The sequence below is a fragment of the Melozone crissalis genome, unplaced genomic scaffold, assembly GCF_028551555.1.
Source record: "Melozone crissalis strain CALT ecotype California unplaced genomic scaffold, PUWL_Pcris_2 ptg000027l_1, whole genome shotgun sequence".
Taxonomy (NCBI): Eukaryota; Metazoa; Chordata; class Aves; order Passeriformes; family Passerellidae; genus Melozone; species Melozone crissalis.
The window spans coordinates 5,890,014-5,912,878 of NW_026535805.1; the positions used below are offsets into that span (position 1 = coordinate 5,890,014).

Genomic DNA, 22,865 nt, shown 5'->3' on the forward strand with positions numbered 1-22,865 from the left:
TTTAAATGAACTTGTGAAATCACCCTGGAGCTCCTAGTTGCTAACATGGTAACGTATCACCAGCAATATTCTTTTTATAGATTTCTTATGCACCAGCATCTCTGATTCCAGCAAAAATACTGGAAAGAAAGGAAGGAGAAAAGCCTGCATTATTTGAAATCTGTTCTGCTGACCCCATTCTGTCAGCAACCACAACTAAACCCTGTCAGCAGAAATGTGCTGCTGCTACCTGTGTGTCTCCAGCCCTTTTATCTGCATGATGTTCCAGAGACAGATGGTTTATAAAAGCCACTTTATTTTAGAGAACTCTACTAATTTGAATAGATTCCTCCTTGTTGGCTTACTGCCTTCACTCTTTTGTCTCGCACCAACTCCCTTTCATGCCTTTCTTCATACCTGCTTTTCCACCTCAGTTTTGCCCTGCCCCTTGTGAGATTGTTTTCGTTTTAGTGCATGTTTTTAATTGAAACAAATGTGTTGATCACACACTTTCTATCCAAATTCATGAATGGAGAGCTAAAATTTCAAATCATTTTGCCATAAGTTTCTTAGGCAGTGTAAATTGCACGATGGACTCTCGTATATAGCTTATAAAGTTGAATGTTTATTTATTAATATTGTATGCACTTCTGTGAATATAATGAAAAGAAAGATGTGTAAGCCACAACACTGGCTCATAGCAAAGAGAAAGGTAAGAAAGGAGGTCATGTCTTCCCCCTCTGTACATCACTCCTTTCATATTCAACCTGGAATTCTAGCAAGGTGAATCACACAGCTCTGCTGTGATGCAAGGCACATCCCACGTGGCATACATTGCCTTTGTATCAGGCAATGAAATTGCTGATCCTGATAATTTTGCTATATGGATGCAAAACTGGGCACTTCAGACAAAGATCATTTAAACTTTGGATGTCTGACTCCTAGGAACACAACAGAGCATGCTCAAACTCTGATGTCTGTAAATAGTGTGAAGCATGGGGTATTTATTGCAACTACAAATGTTCTGACTGAAAAATCAGAGGAGTTGGTCAGAAGGAAGGAAGGTTACTTGAGAGGAAACCTAAAGCAATGGTGGGAGTGGTGCTGTTGGCACTTGCTAAGCAATGTGGCAGGAAGCAAAAATGGAGAAATGCGGTATAAGTAAGGGAAAAGAAGATGGGAAATAGTTTATCCAACATTGATAAACTGATGACAGTCTGCCATCCATAATATTAAACTTGACACAAATGTGAAGTGGATTTGGAAGAATTTCAGCATTCAGAAGCCATCTAGTATAAAAAGGAGATGGTGAATTTATATTTATGCAAATATACACATACTTTTACATATATAAGTAAAAATAAACTTTAGCTTTCTACAAACCTTTTATAGATTACCACAGTCACCAATCACAGAACCAAGTAAAACTTCTTTTCTTTATAGCAGTTCAGTCTACTTGTACTGGAGTTATGAGCAAAAATAACTTGATGAAACAAGAGTTTATATAATTTCTTTATAAGAGAAACTTTATTTAACAATGGACTGTCTCAGTAAATGAGGCTGATAGGAGCAATGAATTTCAGTACTAATGAAGTACCTGGTGTGTTCATGACTTTACTTCAGTTTCTTCTACTTGAGGTAGTGTATCCCAAACAGGTTTCTGAATGTGTTCTGGTATTTTCTCTATCTTAGTCTAAAAGGAAAGAAAAACAACCACTTACTGTACCAGCCAGCTCACATCTAACTACTTTGCTTTATTTATTCTGGTTTGAGACATGAATCAGGTTTAAAATGCCATCTAGTGGCACTTCCAAGCAATAGAGCCTCTTTAGCATCCACTATTTTGGAAAATCTTCCTAGCAAACTACACCCATTTTCTCTGACGACTTTCTGAAGGCTTCAGTAGTTACTGGTACTCGCATCAGGACTCATAACAGTTAATAATAATAATAATATGGGGTGGAAACTGACCTTTTTCACTTCCATGGCAACCCCTTCAGGTAAGTTTCGTTGCACGTACTCCAAGTAAACTGCAGCAGTACTGCTTGTTAGGTATTTTAACTAAAACAGAAAGAATTTTTTTTAATGAACTACTATTAATAATACTTCAAACATAATTAAAAATAAATTTCCCTGGCTTCTTTAGCCCTTTCTATGGGGACCAAACATCTTACAGGAAGCCAACTTCCATAATATTCTGAACAGAAGCAGTTCATCTGTACTCAACTCTCATGCAAGTGTAAAGTAGTTACTTCATTCCACAGAACTGCATATGCTGCCTGGGAGCACATGCACTGATTATGACAGAAGTGGTGGATCTTAACACTGCAGCTTTCAGATGAAATTAATTACAGATTATACAAAAATCACCAGTTTTTTTATACTGCCGAAGTTCAAGCCTGTTATAAATCCTGCAACTCCAGAGTTCCACTGAAACACTGATTGTTTAGTTTCTCCTGGTTCCACTGAATTACTGATCCTTTAGGTTTTCCTGGAAGGCAAGAATAGGGCCTATGGTCTGTGGGCAGCCACTCGTACTGCACTCATGTCAGGGGACTTAGAAGTCCCATTTTGCTAAGCACTGTGCAAATATACAGTAAGACACCCAGGAGCCACAAAATGCTGGAAGTAAACCTTTTTTCTAAGAAAGTCAACCACAGCTGCATTCTAAACCATACAGATGTCTGTGTCATCAGCCACAGAGCTGGTGGTTTGTCTATGCTTCCTTTCTTTGACTTCCTACATGCAGTTTTAGTTTGCCACATGATGCTGCACAGGACAAAAGTATGTCTGCTCAAAAACATCAGACCAATTCACAGAGAACAGAACCCTTAGTGACTGACAATGCCAATGACTTATCTGCATCTTCTTCCCTTCCTGAGAAAACTCTCATCCAAATGTTTTTTTGGAATCCAAGAGCATAACACACATCAATTCTACCTTACTTTCTTTAGCCATTTTTTCAGCTCTTAAGATGATGGTAAAAATAAAAAACTTTTTGGTCCAAAAATGATGTAGGCTGTGCATTCAGAATAACTCGTGTTGCGTTTTATGTAACTAGGTCAGCTGTTTTCCAATATTCTGCTGCATTCTCCTCCCCAAAACATTTTTATTCGTGCATTAGCATGTAGTAATTTCTTTGAACTGTGCATCTAGAACATTTTTGTTTCCTTCTTTCTTACCTCTAAACACATGTAATGTGTTCTCATTTCATACTGAACTCTGTGCTTCTTGTAAATGTGTACAGATTTGAGAAGTGTAAATCGCTCTATTGTCTTTGGGGGTTTATCTCTGAGCAAAGAAGAAAAAGAAATTTTCATGTTATATAAAGGATGATAATACAAGTTAATCTGAAAGATTATGCTGAGATCTCTGTTCTTATTTGACATTTAGAAGATCTACAAGGAAATACCAAACACTGGTACAGTTTGTTATTAACTCACATGGGCATGGTTAACACTTAGGTATTACCCATGGATCTACAGCACTGACAGCTGTACTGAAAGTACTGTCAGTATCCTTCATGGGGATAAAAAGCACTTCCACTATGGCAGTGCTGAGTGCAGAACTGCTGCTGCTTTCTCATCACTGTCCTCCCAGCAAAGAAGTGTTAGGTCTATAATCTGAGAAAAAAAAAGTCAGATTACAGCCATTTCTTATAAAAAGAAAAAATCCTTCTACGCAGAGGACCTGAATTACAGTAGATAACAGAAGCATCATCTCACTCCATAGCACTCTACAGACCAGTTACTTACACTTTTTCAACAGAGATGCCAAGTTCTTTAGCTGCAAGCACTGCAAAATATTCATAGCTGTCCAACACAGCTTTATCGTGGCCTTTAACTAAAATGGACAATCTCTTGTACAGCGTTTCTGGCTCATCTGAAATAGACACCTGCATTTGTGAAGAAAGGACAAGAGTTACCACACCACGTTCTCCTTAATTAATGCATGCACTGTGTATTTCCTTAGCCTGCATGCCCCAGTTGTGAAAGAGCAAAAACAGCCCACAACCTGTTGAGCTGCTTATTTTAGTTTATCTAACAGAATCTGCCTGCATTACCTTGACTGACAGATCTCACTCTACCAGGGAAGGCAAAGTGTGAAGAGATAGCTACCTTCTGAACATTTAGGTAAGATTTCTTCTACCAAAAAAGGAATGCCAGATGGATATAAGGAGGACAACACTAGCAACAGCAAGAACAAAACTCATTGTTGAAGCAAATCTGGAGCACTGTTTGTATTTTATAGAGCAGTGTTTGCTTAGGTATGGAAATTAAATAGACCATTATGGACAGCAACCAGAACTCTCACTTTACTAAGCTCTAAGACTACTTTAAACACAGCAGTCTTCCCCAGGTGTATTAACCTTCATGTTTGTACAAGAGCAAGTTTATGACTTTCAGTTAGAGCTTCAATTTCTGATGGTCTGGGCTCACTGTGATCACTGGAAGAGCCTTAATGAGTGCAGAAGTGCTGATTTTCCCAGAGGTTCACTCCTAGGCACACTAAATGCAGCTTGTACCAGCCACAGCAGGAAGGCTGGGTCAGCACTGTAGATCTAATACTGCCTGTCTGATGTTTCTGAAGCCCTTGTCAAAAGGCTGCTAAGCTGCTGCAGGCACTGAACTGAGTATGGCCAAAAAGTTGGTGTTTCATAGAGTTACAGCTGCACAGAAAAGGGGGAAAGTTACTGAGAGGCAACTGGGAGCTACAGAAATCTTGTTGGGAAAAAAACCCAAAACCCACACCAAAACAGAAGATCTCAAATACCAATAATCTAAATTATTTCTTTCTCTATGACAAATTTGACATCACTGAGGCAGACCTTCAAAAAGCTGCAAGAAAAGAATTCATGTTTTTCTAGATGTCCTTTTTATTACTAAGAAAACATATAAAATACTGTGTTACAGAACACTCACCAAAGGATTAGTCTTGGGCTCCTGTGTCTCAGCATGGGATCCAACCAGCCGTGCTCCCATCAAGGTGGAGCTCCTAGAAATACAGTCATGAGGAAAGCATAAAATAAGTTGTTAAAGTTGATAAAGTTGGTTTGATTTTTTCAGGGACTATGGAGGAGCAGTGGAAGGAGGAGGGGCTGTTACACTTACGGAAGAAAATACTGCTTTTGCATAATTCTGCTTGCATAACTGACAGGAAAAGCTGATCCCTGTATAAAACAGATAAGTTATGTTATGGTGATCTTCCCCAAATCAGAAAGCAGCCAGTTAATACAGGTTTATTAAAGATTACTTTTTTGCACACCAAAGCACAGCACATTCCTAGGCACTGATTTGACAAATGAGAAAGTTTGCTCCATTGGAAAAGACAGGAAATCAGGAGCATGGAAATTTATTTCAGTATACAATAGCACCTAAAAAAGAAGCACATTAAGGGCACAGTAACAGTATGCATTTACTACTGCGGCATCTGAGTAGCAATCATAAGCATATTTTTAACAGAAACAATTTTTTTTTGTGGCATCAGATGCCATTTCAGTATATGATAATATTTTCTCTTTAGTTTTACTTTCATGGTACAATATACGTAAGTTTTGCCAAGTGACAAGCCTAAGTAGGACTTCAAAAAGCAACTGAAAGCAGTATCCTATAAATGCAAAAATTTAGTCTGTGAATTTAGGGAGAAATTTACTGTTTTTTCAGAAAAAAAAGTTCCTTGAACTTTTGTTCTTTGTTCTCTTCAATTTTGAACACCTGTTCTTTTGAAGAGAACATTTAAATAGAAATACTTCCTAGAAGCCAATGAACCATGTTTAAAAGTTAACATGATTTTCTGTGTTAATCATGTAACATTACCGTCTTTCATATCAGAATAATTGTTCCCTTCTGAACATTATGTGGTTTCTAGCTTCCTTCCACTAATTCTTAATTTGGCAAAGTTATAGACTGACTGCTTGAGGGGGGAAAAAGGAACTCTGACTTATCAGAACCTCAGAGCTGCAGCAGAATGCTGAAGCCAATTTAGTTACTTATCTTGCCCCCTTATGCTCTTTTTTGACACAAGCTGGAGTCACAGAGTTATACAGGTGACTGTCTAATCAAATCATCAGAAACCAGCCAGATTTTACACTTTTTCGGGTAATCTTACTGCAGCTGCCTGTGGATATGCATAAGTGACTCTATGATGCTGCTAGGTCCCTAACCTTTTCTAATATGCATCATACATTCATTGTACATAAGCAGTGAGCAAAATTTTTCTGAAGTAATTTTGCCTCAGTCACAATTTATCCACAAATGCTGCTTCCCATAAAGAAGATGTCTGCAGGAAGGAGGGGAGATTTCTGTTTACAAACTGACTACAGTACTCCCCTTGAGCAATCCTTTCAAATCCAGACCTTCACAGAGGAACTACTGTTACATTTTTTAAGTGCATAACAAGATAGGCAATTTTAGGAGCACTGAATATTTGTCACTGTAGTTGACAGTCATTCAGAAGGTTTCAAAGTTTATGTTGGGAACTATCTGACCCTCAATAGCTAAAAGAAGTGAAATACAGCTAGTAATTGTCTAATGACAAACGTATGGCTATCAACTGTAATCATAACTAAATTTTTAAATCTGTTTTGGGTTTTTTAATGCATGTGCATATGCAGTCTATGCTATGAATTCTTTTACTTATAACTACTTGACTTGGTAATAAGGATTTATTATTTGCATGCAAAGATAAATGCACTCATAGGTATTGTGCTATGTGGTTTTAGATACAAAAATTTCAGTCTTAATGTAATAAAAATGAATAAAACAAAACCTGATTAAGCAGCAGAGTCCTATCCCACACACTAAGGTCTGCAGCCTTTTCAATATTCTATGACTGCACATGTTATTCCTACCACATGCCGTTTCCCTTTGTTACTAATTAAGCAGATCTGCATCAAGTCAAAAGATTTTGTAACATTAAATTAAAGGTGTTCTATGCAAATTTTGACAAAATGATACACTGAATACCTCAAGAGCTAGATATTACATTCAGTGGGCAGGAATTCGTAAACAGCTTCACCGTCTGATTTAATGATGCGCTCTTGCTAATGGCCATCATAGATGGAAATTACACATTTCCAAAGGTGGAAATGACACTCAAAGACTGCAATATAACAGAACCAAAACTTTGCACAAAACATAATTATTACCCCCTCCTAGTGCAAAGTAGCCTTAATTTTGTTTGGCTGAGAGCCTCTGAAGTGTCAGGGGGAGACAGACGCTGAAAGGCAAGTCCAGAACACACCGCATAGACAGAAGAGAGATTAAGGCTTCAGAAAATCCAATGTTCTCAATTTGGGAAAAAGCAATCACTGTTTTAAAGTCCAAACTAGCAATCATCATCAGCGCACTACGCTTTCCTGTTATTTTACGTTGTAACTTCCAAGCTTTGAAACTTTTTAGACTAGAAACTCGCCTACACACGGCCTCCAAATCCAAGTCACCTATCCTTCGCTATCCCTTCCACCCGGACTAACTGCGGGAAAACCACAGAACTGCAGCCAAGAGCTCTGAGGACCCGCCAGGCGATGATGGTGTGCAGAGACACAGTCCCACGCTGTCCAGCCCCAGCCCTTCCGGAGCCCGAAGGACAGCATTCGCCACGTCCCCTTTTCCTACTCCCCTCAGGAATGAAGACACCAAGGAAAAGGACGAGGAGGAGGCAGCGGGCACTCCCGCGTCCCCTGTCCCGCCGCACACCGCACCTGACAGAGCCGCCGCCACAGCCAGCCCGCCGCCATCTTGGCTCCGCCCCTGCCCGCCCGGAAGGAGAAGCGCGGCTGCGGCCCGCACCTCCTTCCCCGCCGGGGCGGTTCAGCCCGCACCTCCTTCCCCGCCGGGGCGGCAGCGCTCGGCGGTGCGATCTTGGGGCCCCCATGGCGCCTCAGGAGCCGTACGAGCCCCAGCTCGGCTCCCCAGCCCGGTCCCGCTTCCCCGACCGGTGCCTCAGGGCAGCACCGACGGAGCAGCGGCTCCCCCTCAGCCGCTTCCCGCCGACGGCGGCCGCCGGCCCCCTCACGCCTCCCCGGCCTGTTCTCTAGGAATCTTTTCAAAAAAAACCAAACCAAAACAAAACCAATTGCACGAATCGTCGTTTTCAACTTTCTCCCCGCTCTTAAAAATATTTCAAAAAGGGATACAAGCCCGTTAGAGCAAAATCCATTCGACTGTATTTTACCGATATATAAAAATGACTGACAATAGCACATAAATCCCTTTCTTTTCACACATATAAATAGCGATTAATAATACAACACAGCTTCTGATCGGTACCAAATCTTTAAAGGGGGTAGGGAAATAAAAAAATGCTGATTTATGCCACTAAACGATCCTTAAATACACACAACCAGGCAGGCAGTGTAGAGTGAGATTAACCTGAAATTAAGCTGTGTGCAAGTCAAATACTAAACACAGGAACCTGAAACCAGCATAGATCACAAGCTCTATCAAATGTATATATATTTTTTATTTTGTTACTTCCTTTGCCACCTAAAATTACAGTCTGCTTTTTACACTAATACGCCTAAAATATTTACACAACCATCTTCTAATAAAATAACAGTTAAATATTGAAAATAAGATTTTTCTCATAAAATATGTTTTCTGTATGTACACGTTTTATCAAAGAGGACTAGCTCCAATATTGAATAGTTTACCATCATCAACCATCAGCAAGAAAAAAGTTTTCTGAAACAAAACTATGTTCAACTCATGTACAAATATGCAGAACAGCACATTTAACATCAGCCAATGCAACACTTAATGACGAAGTCAATGTTTGAGGCCTAAATCATGTACTGCTTAGGAAATGTGCATTTCTCTTTTTTCCTTTATGAATAACTTCTTTGGTTATCATTGTTCTATTCTTGGCTGTACAATAAAACAGCACCCCGTTGATGTTACTTAACCAGGCATATGTATATGTGTATATATATTTATAGGTACTAAGTTTAGCACAGGTCCTGTGCAACTGTTACTAAAAAAGTGTCACTGTAGATTCTTTAATACAGAGCTACTCTTCAGAATCAAGCCCCTAAATTTCTACTGTATTTCACTCAGTTCTTCAAGCAGAACTCCGATTTCAATCATTATTTTGCTTAAACAGTTTTTAACCACCAGGAACCTGAACACCTGTCCATTTTCCAGTGTAGAGCCTTTTTCACAAAGATCCTTAAAGGTTGAAAATGATACAAGCTTGGGAGAGGAAGAGTAGACTCTGCTGGGCTGTTTCTAACACAGACTCCTGAAAGCCAACACGTTTTAATGCTCACAAAAGCCTCCACCACTTTGCAAACCATGAAGACTTGCAGTATCTATGAGATTTTTTGTCAGTGGGTCTTGCTGGTGGTACAGAGCTGAGCACCCAGGCTGCTGAACTTGGGTTGCATATGGCCCCTGTGAAATGTCACAGCATGGACAGGAACTGCTGGGGAATGTGCTGAGTGGCACGTTGGCAAAGAAAAGGCTGCTGCTGCCTGATCTCCTGAAGCTCAAGGGTACAATGACTGAGAACATCACCTCTTATGTGACGGGAGAAATTCCATCGACTGGTCAAACCCTACTGCAAAAACCTCTGGAAAACCCCGCAGAACATGAAAACAATCACGTACCCAGGAACTTCACTGACCGGAAACTGAGCAGTTCTTTCCATTCTCCTGAAGGGTTGTTCTTTAGCATCAGAACATTTGACCTTAAGCAGAAACTTGAGGTCATTTGGCTTCACGTATTTGGCTTTGACAGAGAAGGCACCTCTCTCTGTCAGTGGGTCCCACTGGTTCTGAATTTGTGTGGTCCAGTAAATCCTATAAAAGTGCTGTGATTTACCCTCCTTTTGCATAGTTAAACAAGGATAACATGTAGAAAATAAGACCCACCATCCCTTAGATTCTGGTGAAGATATTAGGAATATGGCAAAAAGAACCCAATAAAATAAAACCCAACTTATTAAAAAAAAAACCAACCAAACAAACCTGAAGCCTGGAAGATCTGAAATAAGTCTTATAGTATTTTATAAAGTTAACAAAACTCCTCTAATGTGCAAAATTCACAAGAAAATCAGTGCTGCTGACTCTGAGAGCTCTGCAATCAGCATTTGTATTCTGTAATTAAAGGTCCACTCAACCTAACTCCATTTCTTCCTTGTTTTATTCTGCAACATACAATTCTTTCATATCCTGTTTAATCAGAGAACCAGATCAAAATTTATATAAACTCAGGTGTCAGGTGTCCAGCAAGTAGATCTGAACCTAAGGGAGGAGAAATGGTCATTAAACAGCAGCATCAACTCACCTCTGCAGCATGTTTATAGTAAATAAACAACAGCTGAATTTGATGCAATGAAGAGGACTGAAAATGGCACAAGGATAACACATATACCTAGGTGCTGAAAGCACATCAATCTCTTTTCCAATGGCAAGAATGCTTCCCTGTGTTTGCCTGGTGAGAGAGCAAGCATTGCTTGAGCACACACTCCCCTAAAACCACAGAGATGGCTATTCCACAGTGTGATTTATTGTCACGGGACAATATTTCCAGTGCAATCTGATTACCAAGGCAGTGTTCCTGATTCAGTGTTCCCATCAGAGGATGTCAACCATAGAGCAATCATTTTCCTTCTTCAATCTTGGAAATTAGGTCATTTTCAAATCAGCAGATCAAAACCTTGCTAAATGGAATGTCTAAAATGTCCTGTGTAACCAAGACAGAACTGAAAATGAACTGTGACATTGCTAACTCTTTCACAGTTAAACCTGATCTTCTCTTCTTCCATCTTGCTTAAAATGGCAGCACAAAGACAAATAATGTAATGGTATCTTTAAGAGAGATGACATTTACTCTCTAGAAGATGCTGGAAATGATCCAATATAGACAAAAAAAAATGTTTCATCAGAAGTGTGTGAAATTTATTCTTGTAATTGGGGTAAAATGAAACTTGGAAGAGTTAAAGACTAAAGATTCTACCAGGACCATCTGGTAGGAACTGAGAGCAGAACCATGAACTTGTGTAATTAGTGGCCTTGGAAGTTATCAGCAAAAAGAGCTCAGATAAAAACACCTTATAAGAATATTTGTACCAATTATTTATTTCTTCCCCCAAGACACAAATTAATAAAAAAAAGGGAAAAAAGCAGATTTTTTTTTTCTAGACCTGGATAAAAGAATTATAATTTTCAACAGGTAGTTTACAATCAGTGGGAATAAACAAGCAGTCCAGGTTTCCTGATTGATCCATTCAGGGTGTGCTCAGTAGCTGTCTATCACACAATTTTATTTACAACTCAGCATCATCCTGCAGTAGATCTGGATCTTCATCATCCAGTAAGAGGTCAGCATCCATGACTTCATTCTCTTCCATGACATCACCCAGATCCGGAACAACATCATCATCAATGTCACCAACATTTTCAACATGTTTAACCAAGCTCATGTGATCCAGGGGGATCAAACTATGCCCAGCTGGCCCAGTAGTTCTTGCAATAGTGGCTGCCATTTCTGCTGCTACAGCAGCTTTCTGAGCCTTCTGCCTTTGCTGTTCTTCTTGTTGTCTGTGAGTCTTCATATGAGCATTGCGGCTTTTGATTTTGAAAAAGACCCTAAATTTTAAAGGGGAAAAAAATCAGATTAAAATGCACTGCTTTTGATGAAATGAGCCAAAAAAGACTCAACAACTTATCAGTACATTTGCTTCCTTGTCCTGAAATAGAAGTCAGTGAAGTCTGCAATGCCATGGTGTGAATTTCAGGGACATATTACCAGATTTATACATCCTGATGGTATCAAAATGGCCTACTCTGATTTTGCCAGAGGTAGTTTGTAGCTCCCACACCTGCTTCAGTATCTATGCACATCATAATTTTCCCTCTATCAGTTTCACAACCATCTTGCACAACAGGAAGAAAGTGAAGGATTACCACAATGGACAAACTCAAGCACAGAAACACAGAAAAAGTTGCCCACTGTCTCATCCAAGTCAGTGATGAAGCAGGAAGCTGGAATGTCAGATGTAAAAATTCTAGCAGGTAAGTGGAAAATAGGAGTAAATACTGCAGGGGCATCCAAAATGTCATGCAAACCTATCTCTGACAGTTTTGGTAAGAGAACAAATCATATAGGGGGAAAACTTCTTCCAAGACAATCAGAGCAAAACACAATGTTTGTTCACAGCACTGCTGGTATGGAATCTAAACAGGCAAAGGCGATGCTGGACTGCAGACAGTCACACTTACCTGCCACACTCCTTGCAAGGAAAGATCGTGGTTGGGTCAGTCTCGCCGCTCGTTGTGCTGTGGGCAGGGGAGCTCTTGATGGAGCAGTATCCGCTCTGCGTACCGGATTTCTGCTTGGTGCCCGGCATGGTGCAGCGCGTTTTCGTCACCGGGTTTGTCCCTCCGTGAATGCGAGCGTGGCCGTTCAGCGCCTGCCGGGAGCTGAACACCTGCAGGGAGTGGGGTGGAGGGGAGGGGAAAAAAACAACCCCAAGAAATCACAAGGCAACACTGGAACTGCAGGAAGTAGGATGCTGAATGCATTATCACAACAGAACAAGTGTACATGTCTAATATGCACCATCTACTCGCTCAAATGGTGCTTGCTTTCAGCAATATCCCACTATAATTGAAGATAGTCACAATAAAACAAAGCAGTGAACTATCCTATTATTAAAGTTGTGTAACCTACACAACTTTAATAATTGTGGAGCTGTTGGAGCTGTTACCATATAGTATTTCTAAATGGTACATCATCTCAGAATTCAGTTTTCTGTATAGATCAAACTGCTTCTATTTTATGGGATGGGAATTAAAAGGAGTCAAAATCACAATTCACTAGTTTACACATACGACCACCACCACCATCCTCTCCCTGTTAAGTACACCAAACTCACGTACAGCACCACAGTTTGGCATTTCACAGATGAAGGAGGATGAAGACAGTGAAAGACCCTGAACTGCAGGTAGATCTATAGGTCCAACAAGAGAGATTGCTGGTGGGTCAGGTGACTTCTGCATTTCCCTTTCTTCCTTTCTGTCTTCTTCAATCTCCTCATCTTCCTCTAACACTTCCTCTTCTCCACTTGTCTAGAACAGACAGCGCATTTAAGGAACACTAGAAATATGGTCAGACAGCTTTGGATAGTAGGACATACACAGCTCTGGAACAGCATGTTGTTTAGTCAAGTGTGCTTCCCAGTATCACTGTTTCTTCCCATCCTGAATGAACCTCTGGTCTTACTGGAGCTACCACCCCTTAATGGATAAGCTATAGCACATAAAGCTTCTCTGTAGTGCTCAAGGCAGCCTCCATGTGTATTATGGAGCTGTGGCTCCAAAGATCTGCAGATTCCAGGTGCAGTGCCGTCCTCCTGCCATCAGAAAGGCCATGTATGCTGTACTTGTAGTCAAGTTACTCTAACAAAACCCCAAAACAACCAACCAAAAAAACCCCAACCCACAAACCAACACATCCCAAGTGGTATTTGTATTGGAATGTTAGAGCAGCCTTTAGGAGCAGACATGGGCACAAGCATAATTTATGGAGGTTTCCCTGGACTGCAGTTAGATAATGCACTTTAATCTGGTTGCAGTCCAGCCAAACAAATCTTAAGGTAGCTGAGGTCACAAAATGTTCATACAGAACATAATTTAGAGTTATGGAATAATTTCTACTGGAAGATACCTATGTCACCTAATTCAACCTCCTCCTCAAAAAAGAACAAACAAAAATTATCAAGTGTTAAACCTTCTCATGTTCCTTTAGACTTACCAAGCATTCATCTCTTTTCTTCTCTAAGCGCGTTCTGTGTTTCCGTCCCAAACGCAAGATTTTCTTCCAGGTATAGTAGTACTCCACACATTGTGCAACTGTCTTAGACTTAACCTGCAGTTAAAGAATTGCAGAAACAGTCCCATCTTCATTTTCTGCTCTCATTCAACACAATTTTAATATACTCCGACAGGTACACCTTATTCCTCAAACATTCAAATGGATTTAAAAAAAAAGGCAGTTTGAGTACAACAGGAATACTCTTGTAGAATAATTATTTTTAAGATTTTTTTCAGTCAAATTTGTGTTGACTTTTTCAACTTCAGAAGATTTCTCTGGGATTCCCTAAACTCCAGACAGAAAATGATTCAGAATGTACTCTTGTAGCTCAGTTGTACAGTACTACTGAGAAATCTAGGAATTAAGACTTGACTCACGTAAATCCACATATTTTTCAACATTTGAGCTAACAAGTAGGGTATTGTGCCCTGAGATTTATAACCTTGTCTTTTCTGCTTTTGTGGCAGTGTGGCAGAACATGAAAAGTAAGCCCAAACATGTTTTCTCTTTATTAAAAGGTTTCAACCCTTCCTGGCACCAGGCTCAATTTCAGCGACTCTGGTACCTTGTAACAAGCTGCCAGAGAACACTGCGATGATAGCAGAAAATAATACTTGTCCCATACATAAAATGCCACGATTTGGATTCCAGGTGTGAAAACTTTCACATGCAATAACAAGAGGAACAACTTTTAATTATTTATAACTGTTTTTTACATGTATCTAATGCACAGCTACAAACAATGCCTACTGGTGTTCTTGTAACCACTGCTGCCTCTATGCCTGCAACCAGCTAGTCTGGCGCTGGAGGGAAAATGGAAGAGAAACAGCATAGAACAAAAGAGGGAAAAAAACCCCAGCAATTGAAATAACCTTACCATTTTCTGTACAAATATGAAATCTTTGCTGTAGGTGGACAATGCCTCTTTGAACAGTCTCCTTTCTTGGTGTGTCCATTTGTCAGAGCCTTAAAAAGAAAGTGAAATCATTATGAATGATAAAAACTCAAAACCTTTATGCTGATGCTGTATCTGAAATGAGAACCAGAAGTCTCAAGCTTGGGTGAATGATTGCTGTTACCCAAATACAAGCATGGCTGTACTGACTCAGACCTGAAGTCCATCTAACCAGTATTTGGTCTCCAGCAGTGGTGACAGGCAGTTGCCTTGGAAACAGTAAGATCAGGGCAAGCAAATACAAATGCCTCTTCCTAATTTTTCCTAATCTCTGACCATGTTGGGCACAGGGGATTTCCTGAGTCTGTTGCAATTTGCTTATTTAGTGACTACCCTTGTAAGTGCTAATCCACTCTTCCTTTTAACCAATAAACTTCTTGTACCCAAACCATCCTTTGCCAAGGAGTTTCACAGATCAGTGGACCCTCTGCATGAAGAGCCACCTCCCTTTCTTTCCTTCCTGACTCCCAGTAGCTTCACTGGATGACCCTTCATTCTTCAAGTGGAGGAGAAAGTGAACCCAACCTTGACCATCACCTCCATGCTATTCAGAACTGTGTGCCCTTTCTATCACTCCCAAACATTTGATCACTACTGCTGTTCCACAATGAACCTTTTCCAGCACTAAAACATTCCTATAAAGACAAGAGAACCAGAAAGGCACACAGAAGTCCACATAAAATCCAGGCTTTCACAGTGGCATCACCATGATTTCTATACTCTTAATGCTTGACTATTTTTTAGGTGTTGTAAAATACAGTTGATACTTCCTCAGAACTATCATTACAATCCCAATATTTTATTCTAATTGAGAAGTACCACCACAGAGCTCATAATTTCCTATGTAAGGATTGAATTGTTTATTCCCATGTATGTCACTTTACATTTGATGACACAGAAGTTCATATATCCTTTTGTAAGATCCTTTTGGAGCTCTTCACTTGCATGGTTTGGGATAAGACATTTAAATCCTCTGTGGCAGAGGTCACAAGGAGGTAGACACTGTAGCAATGTGCAATATGCACGAAGTGTTTTTTATAATTTATTGGAAGCTGTATATAAAATTTCTGAAAATTGTTATTCTGTTTGGTCCCCTGGCCTAACTGCCCATGAAAATGCGAAATCAACATTTAAATTGAACTGAATTTATGTTTTCTCAATATTAGGCAAACAAGGAACACAGGATTGCTCTGCTGCATCAAAGCAATGTTCTATTTGTTAGGAGTGGGCAGCATTACATACATTAAAGGAAGGATATGCAAGAAGTCATAAAGTAGATGCCTTTGAAATGACTTATACACTATGAGAAGATTCTACTTCAGTCTGAGAATTTCTGAAACATCTAAAACTTTTATGAAAAGAAATCCCTAATATTCCTGTCAATGTTACTACTCTCCATAGAAATGCTTGCCTCTGCACTGATTTCAATTAACTTAGGTCTTGGCACCACACATGGTATTGAACCCTACAAGTCACTTTTGTCTTAAAAAATAGCAGTGTTATTAACTGAATTTTCTTTTGTTTTTCAGTATCAGCTTCCAGGCTTACAAGCTCAGAGCAGGTATCTCACCACTCCTTTTTATGATGAAAACTACAAAATTAACTTTTCTGCAACCTGTTTTCTGTAGGCTCTTCCAGTACTGGATATAAGCATGCATTAGTTATTTCCACAGAGATTTACACTTAAAGCTCTCTTAAGCATCAGAGAAAGGCACTGGCTTCAAGCCATGAGTTTTACTTACTCTGTTATCACCCAGAGATCTTTCTGCTGACACACTGCCTTCCATCTCTTCCCACCCTGAACCAGCATCAATCCCTTCTTACACAAGCTGTCAGTCATGAACATTTACCCTCCCTTTGTGCAGGGGTAAATGCACTCATTCAGTCCAGGAGGCTACTCTATAATGCCAAAACATAACTTTAAAAAGCATGACAACACAGAAGAGATTTTCTTATTTTCTAGTCATTCTGCTCTCTTGCTTCTACCCCACTCTCTGAAAAAAACAACACAATAAAAATAATAACATGGAATCACTTCCATGAACTGATTTTGTTGTATACCTATGGAATATTTGGGCCTTGCATCCTTTCCCCAATAGCTGTGGTATTAGCAGAGACCCTTATAAGATTATGCGGGTTAATTGGAAGTAACCTAATTAATAGAATAAATCCTGTGTAGGAAAAGAAACAGAAGAAAAGCTGTTTTTAACTCTGGTTGCTGGGAAACCACTTTTGCTCTTGTTAGCTTGAGGGAGATATAGAGAACGTGCATAGAGAGAGATCTGCAATGCAGCAAAAAGAATTTGGGGCTTTAGAATACAGATCAAATTTTAAAGCTGCTCTTTATGTTCAGATATTTCTTCTACATTTTGTTTTACCTGCCATACTGTGTTTGCACTGACATTAAACTGACATATTTAACTGACATTAAATATCTTCTACTCATTTGTGTGCTTTGGGCCCAACTTGTGGGTTTCAAGGGGGCTATATGTACACCCAGGGAGCCCCATGGAGAGGCAGCTGAAATCCACTATGCACAGCATCTGCTGGGTCTGACCCACAGCCCTGTCACAGCACATACAAGAAGCTTCCAGACTGCCTGAAGTGCCCTGTGTCAGAGACCATCTGTCCTGCAGTTCTCACTGCAGAACTTCAGACCTGAGAAAATCCACTGTTCAAAGGAGAACAGTTCAAGTGTTTGCAACAGTGCCCCTCTTGTATCAGGTATGTGCTCCCTCTCTCTTCCTAAACACCATCCTGACAGATGGCAAAGTGCTAGGACAGAGATTGGGGTGTTCTTCCAAGGAGCCCTGGGTCAGCATGTCCAGCTCTCTTGGCACACACCAGAAAATCCTCAAGTGTCACAAGTGGCTTCCCTCACAAGCCAACAAGTTTCAAAGGTGAGCTATTTGCCTGTACCCTCATTCAAAGGCAATGCTAAGGGTGAGTTTGGGTATCTGTTGTTTGTGGTATGCTAATGAGTTAATTCTCATGAGTAAGTGGCATGCTTTGTTCCAATGTATTCCACCTTTAAATGTGGTAAGCCTGAGAGCCTTGATTTCTGAGTATGGAGCAGAAAACATGAAGTTATCCCAAACTGATGCCACTTGAAGTCATATTAAAGCTATTCATGGACTAGATTGTGAAAAATTCTCATATGCCTCGAGTGGCTGATTATCAATCAGAAATAAACTGTTATTCAAGAGCTGCTGCACAGTGCTAGAGCAATGCTGTCAATATAAGTTGCAATCACATGTAGCATGCAAAAGCATTAGAAAGCAGTGCTTTGTCTTGTTATTTTATGGCACTTAGATCCAGACTGATCCAGGTGAGATTTTATTTCATGCTGTGATAAGCACAATCAAACTTGCTTTCCTGCTTAAGAAACAGGGATTCAAAGGTGTCCACAGGTCTCAATGCTATTTACCAAGGATTAGCATCATTTCATGTGAGAGATCAAACAAAACAGTCTCTTGGCTTCTCCCTGAATCCCAATGAATTCTTTTTGAAACTACTGTGAAGTTGCTTTAGTAAAGACTGTTCTTCCTCTGCCACACAGGCAGAAATTTTGCATCTGCTCTGCGAATTAGATTGTTTACTGATGAAGAGGCTGTGGGATATCTCCTCATCTTCCTGCTCTCATGCCCTTGAACTGTCTCACACATATTTGGTGTCATCTCTTCAGGCAAGAGACCCTGATCAAAGTTCCTGGCTGATGTCCTCCTTCCCCATCCACTCCCATGTTCATCCTTTGGAGTGCAACACAGCTGCTACCACAGGCACCAAGCACCTCCCTCAGACAAAACCAAAAACCTGACGTTAACATTTCTTCACTGTCATTATTAGCTACTATCAAACATGTTTCTGTTCTTGTTCTCAGGCCAAGGGGTTAAGGAGTTACTTCACAAAGACTTCTTGTTACTTGGAAGTCTTTCCAGTGGGCTGCTACAGCCAGGAAGTAGACTGCTTCTATAATTACCTTGCACAGTGACTGTTAACTGAAAACTGAGTACATGACCTTGGACACTGTGACTGACTGACCACCAGGAGACTCTTGACTTGTTTCCTATTGAGCCTGAACTGCAGATGAAGTTCTAAATGCCTTCTGCAAAACCCTATTCTGTGTCTCAGCAGCTGTTAGCCACTACAAAGCATTAAGCAATAGCATGGGGGGCTGCAGAGGTGAGACATCTGCCATCTCAGCTCAGGTGACACAACTGAATCCAAAGGCTTAACACTACATTTGTATTTCACACCAACCCAGACTTTTTTGACTAGATCCCCACACAGAGGCTCTGTAAGCAGCACTAAGATCCTAGGGAGAGTTCCAGCACTGCCTCTTTGAAAGGATGCTCGTGATTATCATATTCATTTATTGTGCACCATCACCTCAGAAGAAGCAGGCAGGATGGTAGATTGCTTATGTACCAGAAAATTAAGACACTTGTGACACTAAATTATAAATTACAAATAGCAGCGGTTTTAAAAGGAGATGAAATTGTTAAATTTCAGTTTAAAAGAGAAAAATAATCACTTGAGGCAGTTTTTAAATCCGTAGAATCCTCCACAGCAACATGGATGCAAAGCTTCTGTACATTGTCAGTCATGTATAAAACTGCTGAACTTGCAACAAACAGCTCTGGGAGTACCCTTGGCACTGCCCACATCATCTATTAAATGCTGCCATCCCTGCAGCAGACAGCAGAGAGGGCAAGGTGATCCCATGCTCCAGCCTAGGATGCCAGGCTTGGACTGTGGAACAGATAGAAACATCTCAAGGAAACCTACCAGCATAGTGGTAATTTGACAAAGGATGACACTTCAACCTCACTGGCTTTCTCAACAGCAGCTTTTCAAGAGCAACCTAAATGAAAAAGCAGGGAAAAACAGAATTAGGGAAAGCAATCAGCTGTGGCATAAAACTGCATTTAGAAGACTATTTGGTATGAGGATATGAATTAATTTTCTCTCTTTCTTCTTTTCTGTCATATAAAATCACATCAAATTACTCCAAGGCCCATTAACACTGTACCTCACAGAAGAGCACCTAATGTGCACCTGTCCTACCTTAATGAGCACAAATGTGACTATTACTTAGCAACTTCCAGCTCTTTCCCTCCCTTCTGCTTGCCACAAACAAATACATTTATAGTGTTTGAGTTGATAGTGTTAATTAATACTAATATTGAATGGCTTGTTTGACAACATTAATATTTATAGCATAAAATATTTTAGAATATCTGTGTAAGTCAACATCTGTCAAGAATGACTGCAAATATAGCTAATTGTCCTTCAGATCAGGAAAACAGAGGATCCCTAAATTTTTTCCCCTGAAAATGCATACTCTCTGTAAAGCAAATTCCACATCCTGACATTCTCAGACCTCTCACATAAAGCTAACAGAGCCCAAGGAAACTGGGACACAAGCTAAACCCCACTGTATTAGCCAATCCAGTGAGACTCATTCCAGCCCCATGTTTTGTTGCATTTGGTTTTATATTGGTTTTCCAGGAACTGGTGCAAGAGGCCTTGCCTTTCCCTAACATTGGGGAAAATGGATGTTTTGCCTTAGTTAATAACATTCCCATCACTAAACTAATGCAAATATTTGAAATGCATTATTTATATAAGAACTGTGTTCAATTACCTCACAGTTCTGAACAAATAAGTAGATGTGATTGCTGCTCCAAAAAGGGGTTTTTTTATAAGGGCTAGAAGAGGACTAAGCTCTCTGTGACCAAATATAAAGCCTGTGAAATATCAGGGCTGGAGCAAGCACTGGGAGACATTCAAAGCCCCAAGGCTATAAACTAAGTAATCTTATCTATATGAAATATACAGTAAGCCTTCAGAGAGGCACTGCTTTGAAATTTAAATTTATTAGAGAATAAAGGGAAAAGTCATTCCCCAAAAATGTTACAGGATGTTTAAAGCATCATTTCAAATCAATCAGAAATCTTTTTTATATAACCATATCTAAATCCATTTAATAAAGCATGCTAATTTATCTGCAGAAGAGGATCATATCTCCCCTTTCAGCTTTTTTATCTTACCATAATATCTCCTTTTGCTTCAAAGAGAGAGTGCAAAGCGTATTCTGAGTTAGTTCCTCCACCAGGTAACACACTGGAACAGCTCATATTTAAAAGGTCTTCCACTGTCAGAAACAAGTCAACATTTTACTGCTAATACAGTAGCCTGTCAGTCAAACATCTGGAGCCAAGGATTCTGTAATGCCCCCCAAAGACTACATAGCTCAGGGCAGCAGATTCTTTCACACTTTTTCTCCTCAACATTTCATCTACTTGTTTTAGGATCACTGAGGAGAGGATGTAGCAGAGCCCAGCATTAGGGTGGGACAGGCTACTCCAGAGCCAGAGATCTGCCTGTGAGGCAGTGACTTGCACACACCAGTGACATTGCTGTGCCAAGGAGGCTCCAGCCAGGGTGGAGAAACAGAATGAACCATGTTAGAAACAGGAAAAAATTCTGCTCAGGACTGGTAGAACCCACCAAGCCTGCCACATTTCCTGTCACTATGGTCACAGGACAGGCCCAGGATGCATCAGCTGCCTGTCAGCTGCCTTTACCAGGCAGTTCAGTACCCAACTTCCCAGCAGTAACCTTTCCCCCTTGGCTGCCAGAAAACCATTCATCCAGACTTCCCTTTAAATGCCACCATATAATGCTGCTGCTCTGAACCTATACCATGTAGTTCTAGTCTCTTACTCTGCACTCTCAGCAATTAATAGTCTCTTGAACATTTTGTTCAATACAGACACAAGGAATCAATGTGTATTTCTTCAAGAGGCAAAGGCTGACGTAGGAACTTTCAAAATGGCAAGTCATTATACCTCTTTGTTGGAAGACTTTGTTCTCCAGTTCTGGCCATGGTTTCCAAACCAAAGTAGCCTTGTGCACATCCTTCTCCATTAGCAATCTGTCTTGCAGTTCAGGAATGTCAGCCTGGAACCTGGACCCAATATTGATTCGCCTATAAAGAAGAATAAATAAATAAGTATTCAACTACACAATGTGTAGAAAATACAAAAGTCAGATTAGTGTTCACTTTATTTCCAACAAAATTTTTATTGCACTGAAGTGGCAGGAAATTGTGTCAGATTGCTTTATGCAATGCTTTACTCCCAGTGGGATAAGTATTTTGAATACTAGAGAGAACTGATCTCTTGGGGAAAAACAAAAATTTCAATATGCAATTTGAGCCATACTGAGATATCATACCTTAGGGACAACCCAAGCTAATTTATATGCATGGCTAGCAAAGAGGCTAGTCATCAGAAACAGCAAATTTCTGTTCCGCAGAGAATGGTGCTCTTCAGCAGAGAGCAAAAAGAGCCATCACTGCTGAGGGACAATCCTGTTTGTACTTTGCCATGGGGAACCTACCAGGTAGCACCACCACTCCAAAGCTCCACTCTCATAATATATATATATATATCTACAAAAGCAAGAGTGCTGGATTGGCACATTTTCCTCACAGTACTCTTCCCAGCCATCACTTACTTTGAGCCATGACACCTAAATTTCCCACAGCCAATTTGTTCCAAATGTCCTTAGCCACCATCCACAAAAACATTAAATGCATCCAGCCCAACAGGTTATCAGGCAGTTGAATACTTCCTGCCTGGTTCAAAACACTTCAGGCCACAGGTTCTAGGCTGGAGCTAATATATAAAAGCAACGACAAAAAATATTGTTTTTCTTACGGTTCAACAGTCTGTTCTCCAGGTCCAGGCGTCACTGGAATGACACTTCCATCAATACTATCTGAAACAGAGATTGGAATTTGAGTATTGCTGTTTTGCTGCTGGTGACCCTCCCAGGCTGCACTGCCACCTCCCTACTAACACCAACATTACTCCAGTCTATGATCCAAAAATGGCCCTTTATTGGTACTTAGAAACAGCCTAAATTATTATAGGTAATAGAAATGTCTGACCTTGCAGAGGTTCCTACTGTCCTGATTCTGAGTGATTGCACACCTTTTCTTGCGAAGTATTGAACAACAAATACTTAACATGAACCCTATGTCTCAAACTAGGTCTTTTTCTTCCACTTCAGAAGGCCCAAGTATAAGGCCCAGAGAATCAAGG

The 22,865-nt window shown here is 40.2% G+C and overlaps 2 protein-coding genes across 7 annotated transcripts in view; both read right to left on the reverse strand.

Moving 5' to 3' along the window:
- Positions 1 to 1,166: 1,166 nt before the first annotated feature.
- On the reverse strand, positions 1,167 to 7,734 carry MRPS10 (mitochondrial ribosomal protein S10). Its single transcript, XM_054279965.1, has 7 exons — positions 7,682 to 7,734; positions 5,091 to 5,149; positions 4,902 to 4,974; positions 3,735 to 3,874; positions 3,162 to 3,270; positions 1,951 to 2,040; positions 1,167 to 1,672 (listed from the first exon to the last, which is right to left on the reverse strand). Exons 1-7 carry the CDS (start codon positions 7,715 to 7,717, stop codon positions 1,586 to 1,588), a joined length of 594 nt encoding a protein of 197 aa, XP_054135940.1. The 5' UTR covers positions 7,718 to 7,734; the 3' UTR covers positions 1,167 to 1,585.
- Positions 7,735 to 9,924: 2,190 nt separating this feature from the next.
- The window catches only part of TRERF1 (transcriptional regulating factor 1), a 99,046-nt gene continuing 86,105 nt past the window's right edge, over positions 9,925 to 22,865 (reverse strand). For all 6 annotated transcript variants that reach the window (XM_054279956.1, XM_054279960.1, XM_054279958.1 and 3 more), the window contains 9 exons: positions 22,479 to 22,539; positions 21,606 to 21,745; positions 20,805 to 20,908; positions 19,540 to 19,615; positions 14,674 to 14,762; positions 13,737 to 13,850; positions 12,863 to 13,051; positions 12,203 to 12,411; positions 9,925 to 11,569 (listed from right to left, as the gene is read on the reverse strand). In XM_054279956.1, the coding sequence (XP_054135931.1) occupies positions 11,248 to 11,569; positions 12,203 to 12,411; positions 12,863 to 13,051; positions 13,737 to 13,850; positions 14,674 to 14,762; positions 19,540 to 19,615; positions 20,805 to 20,908; positions 21,606 to 21,745; positions 22,479 to 22,539 (1,304 nt within the window). In that variant the 3' untranslated portion in view covers positions 9,925 to 11,247. The remainder of the gene's footprint in view (positions 11,570 to 12,202; positions 12,412 to 12,862; positions 13,052 to 13,736; positions 13,851 to 14,673; positions 14,763 to 19,539; positions 19,616 to 20,804; positions 20,909 to 21,605; positions 21,746 to 22,478; positions 22,540 to 22,865) is intronic.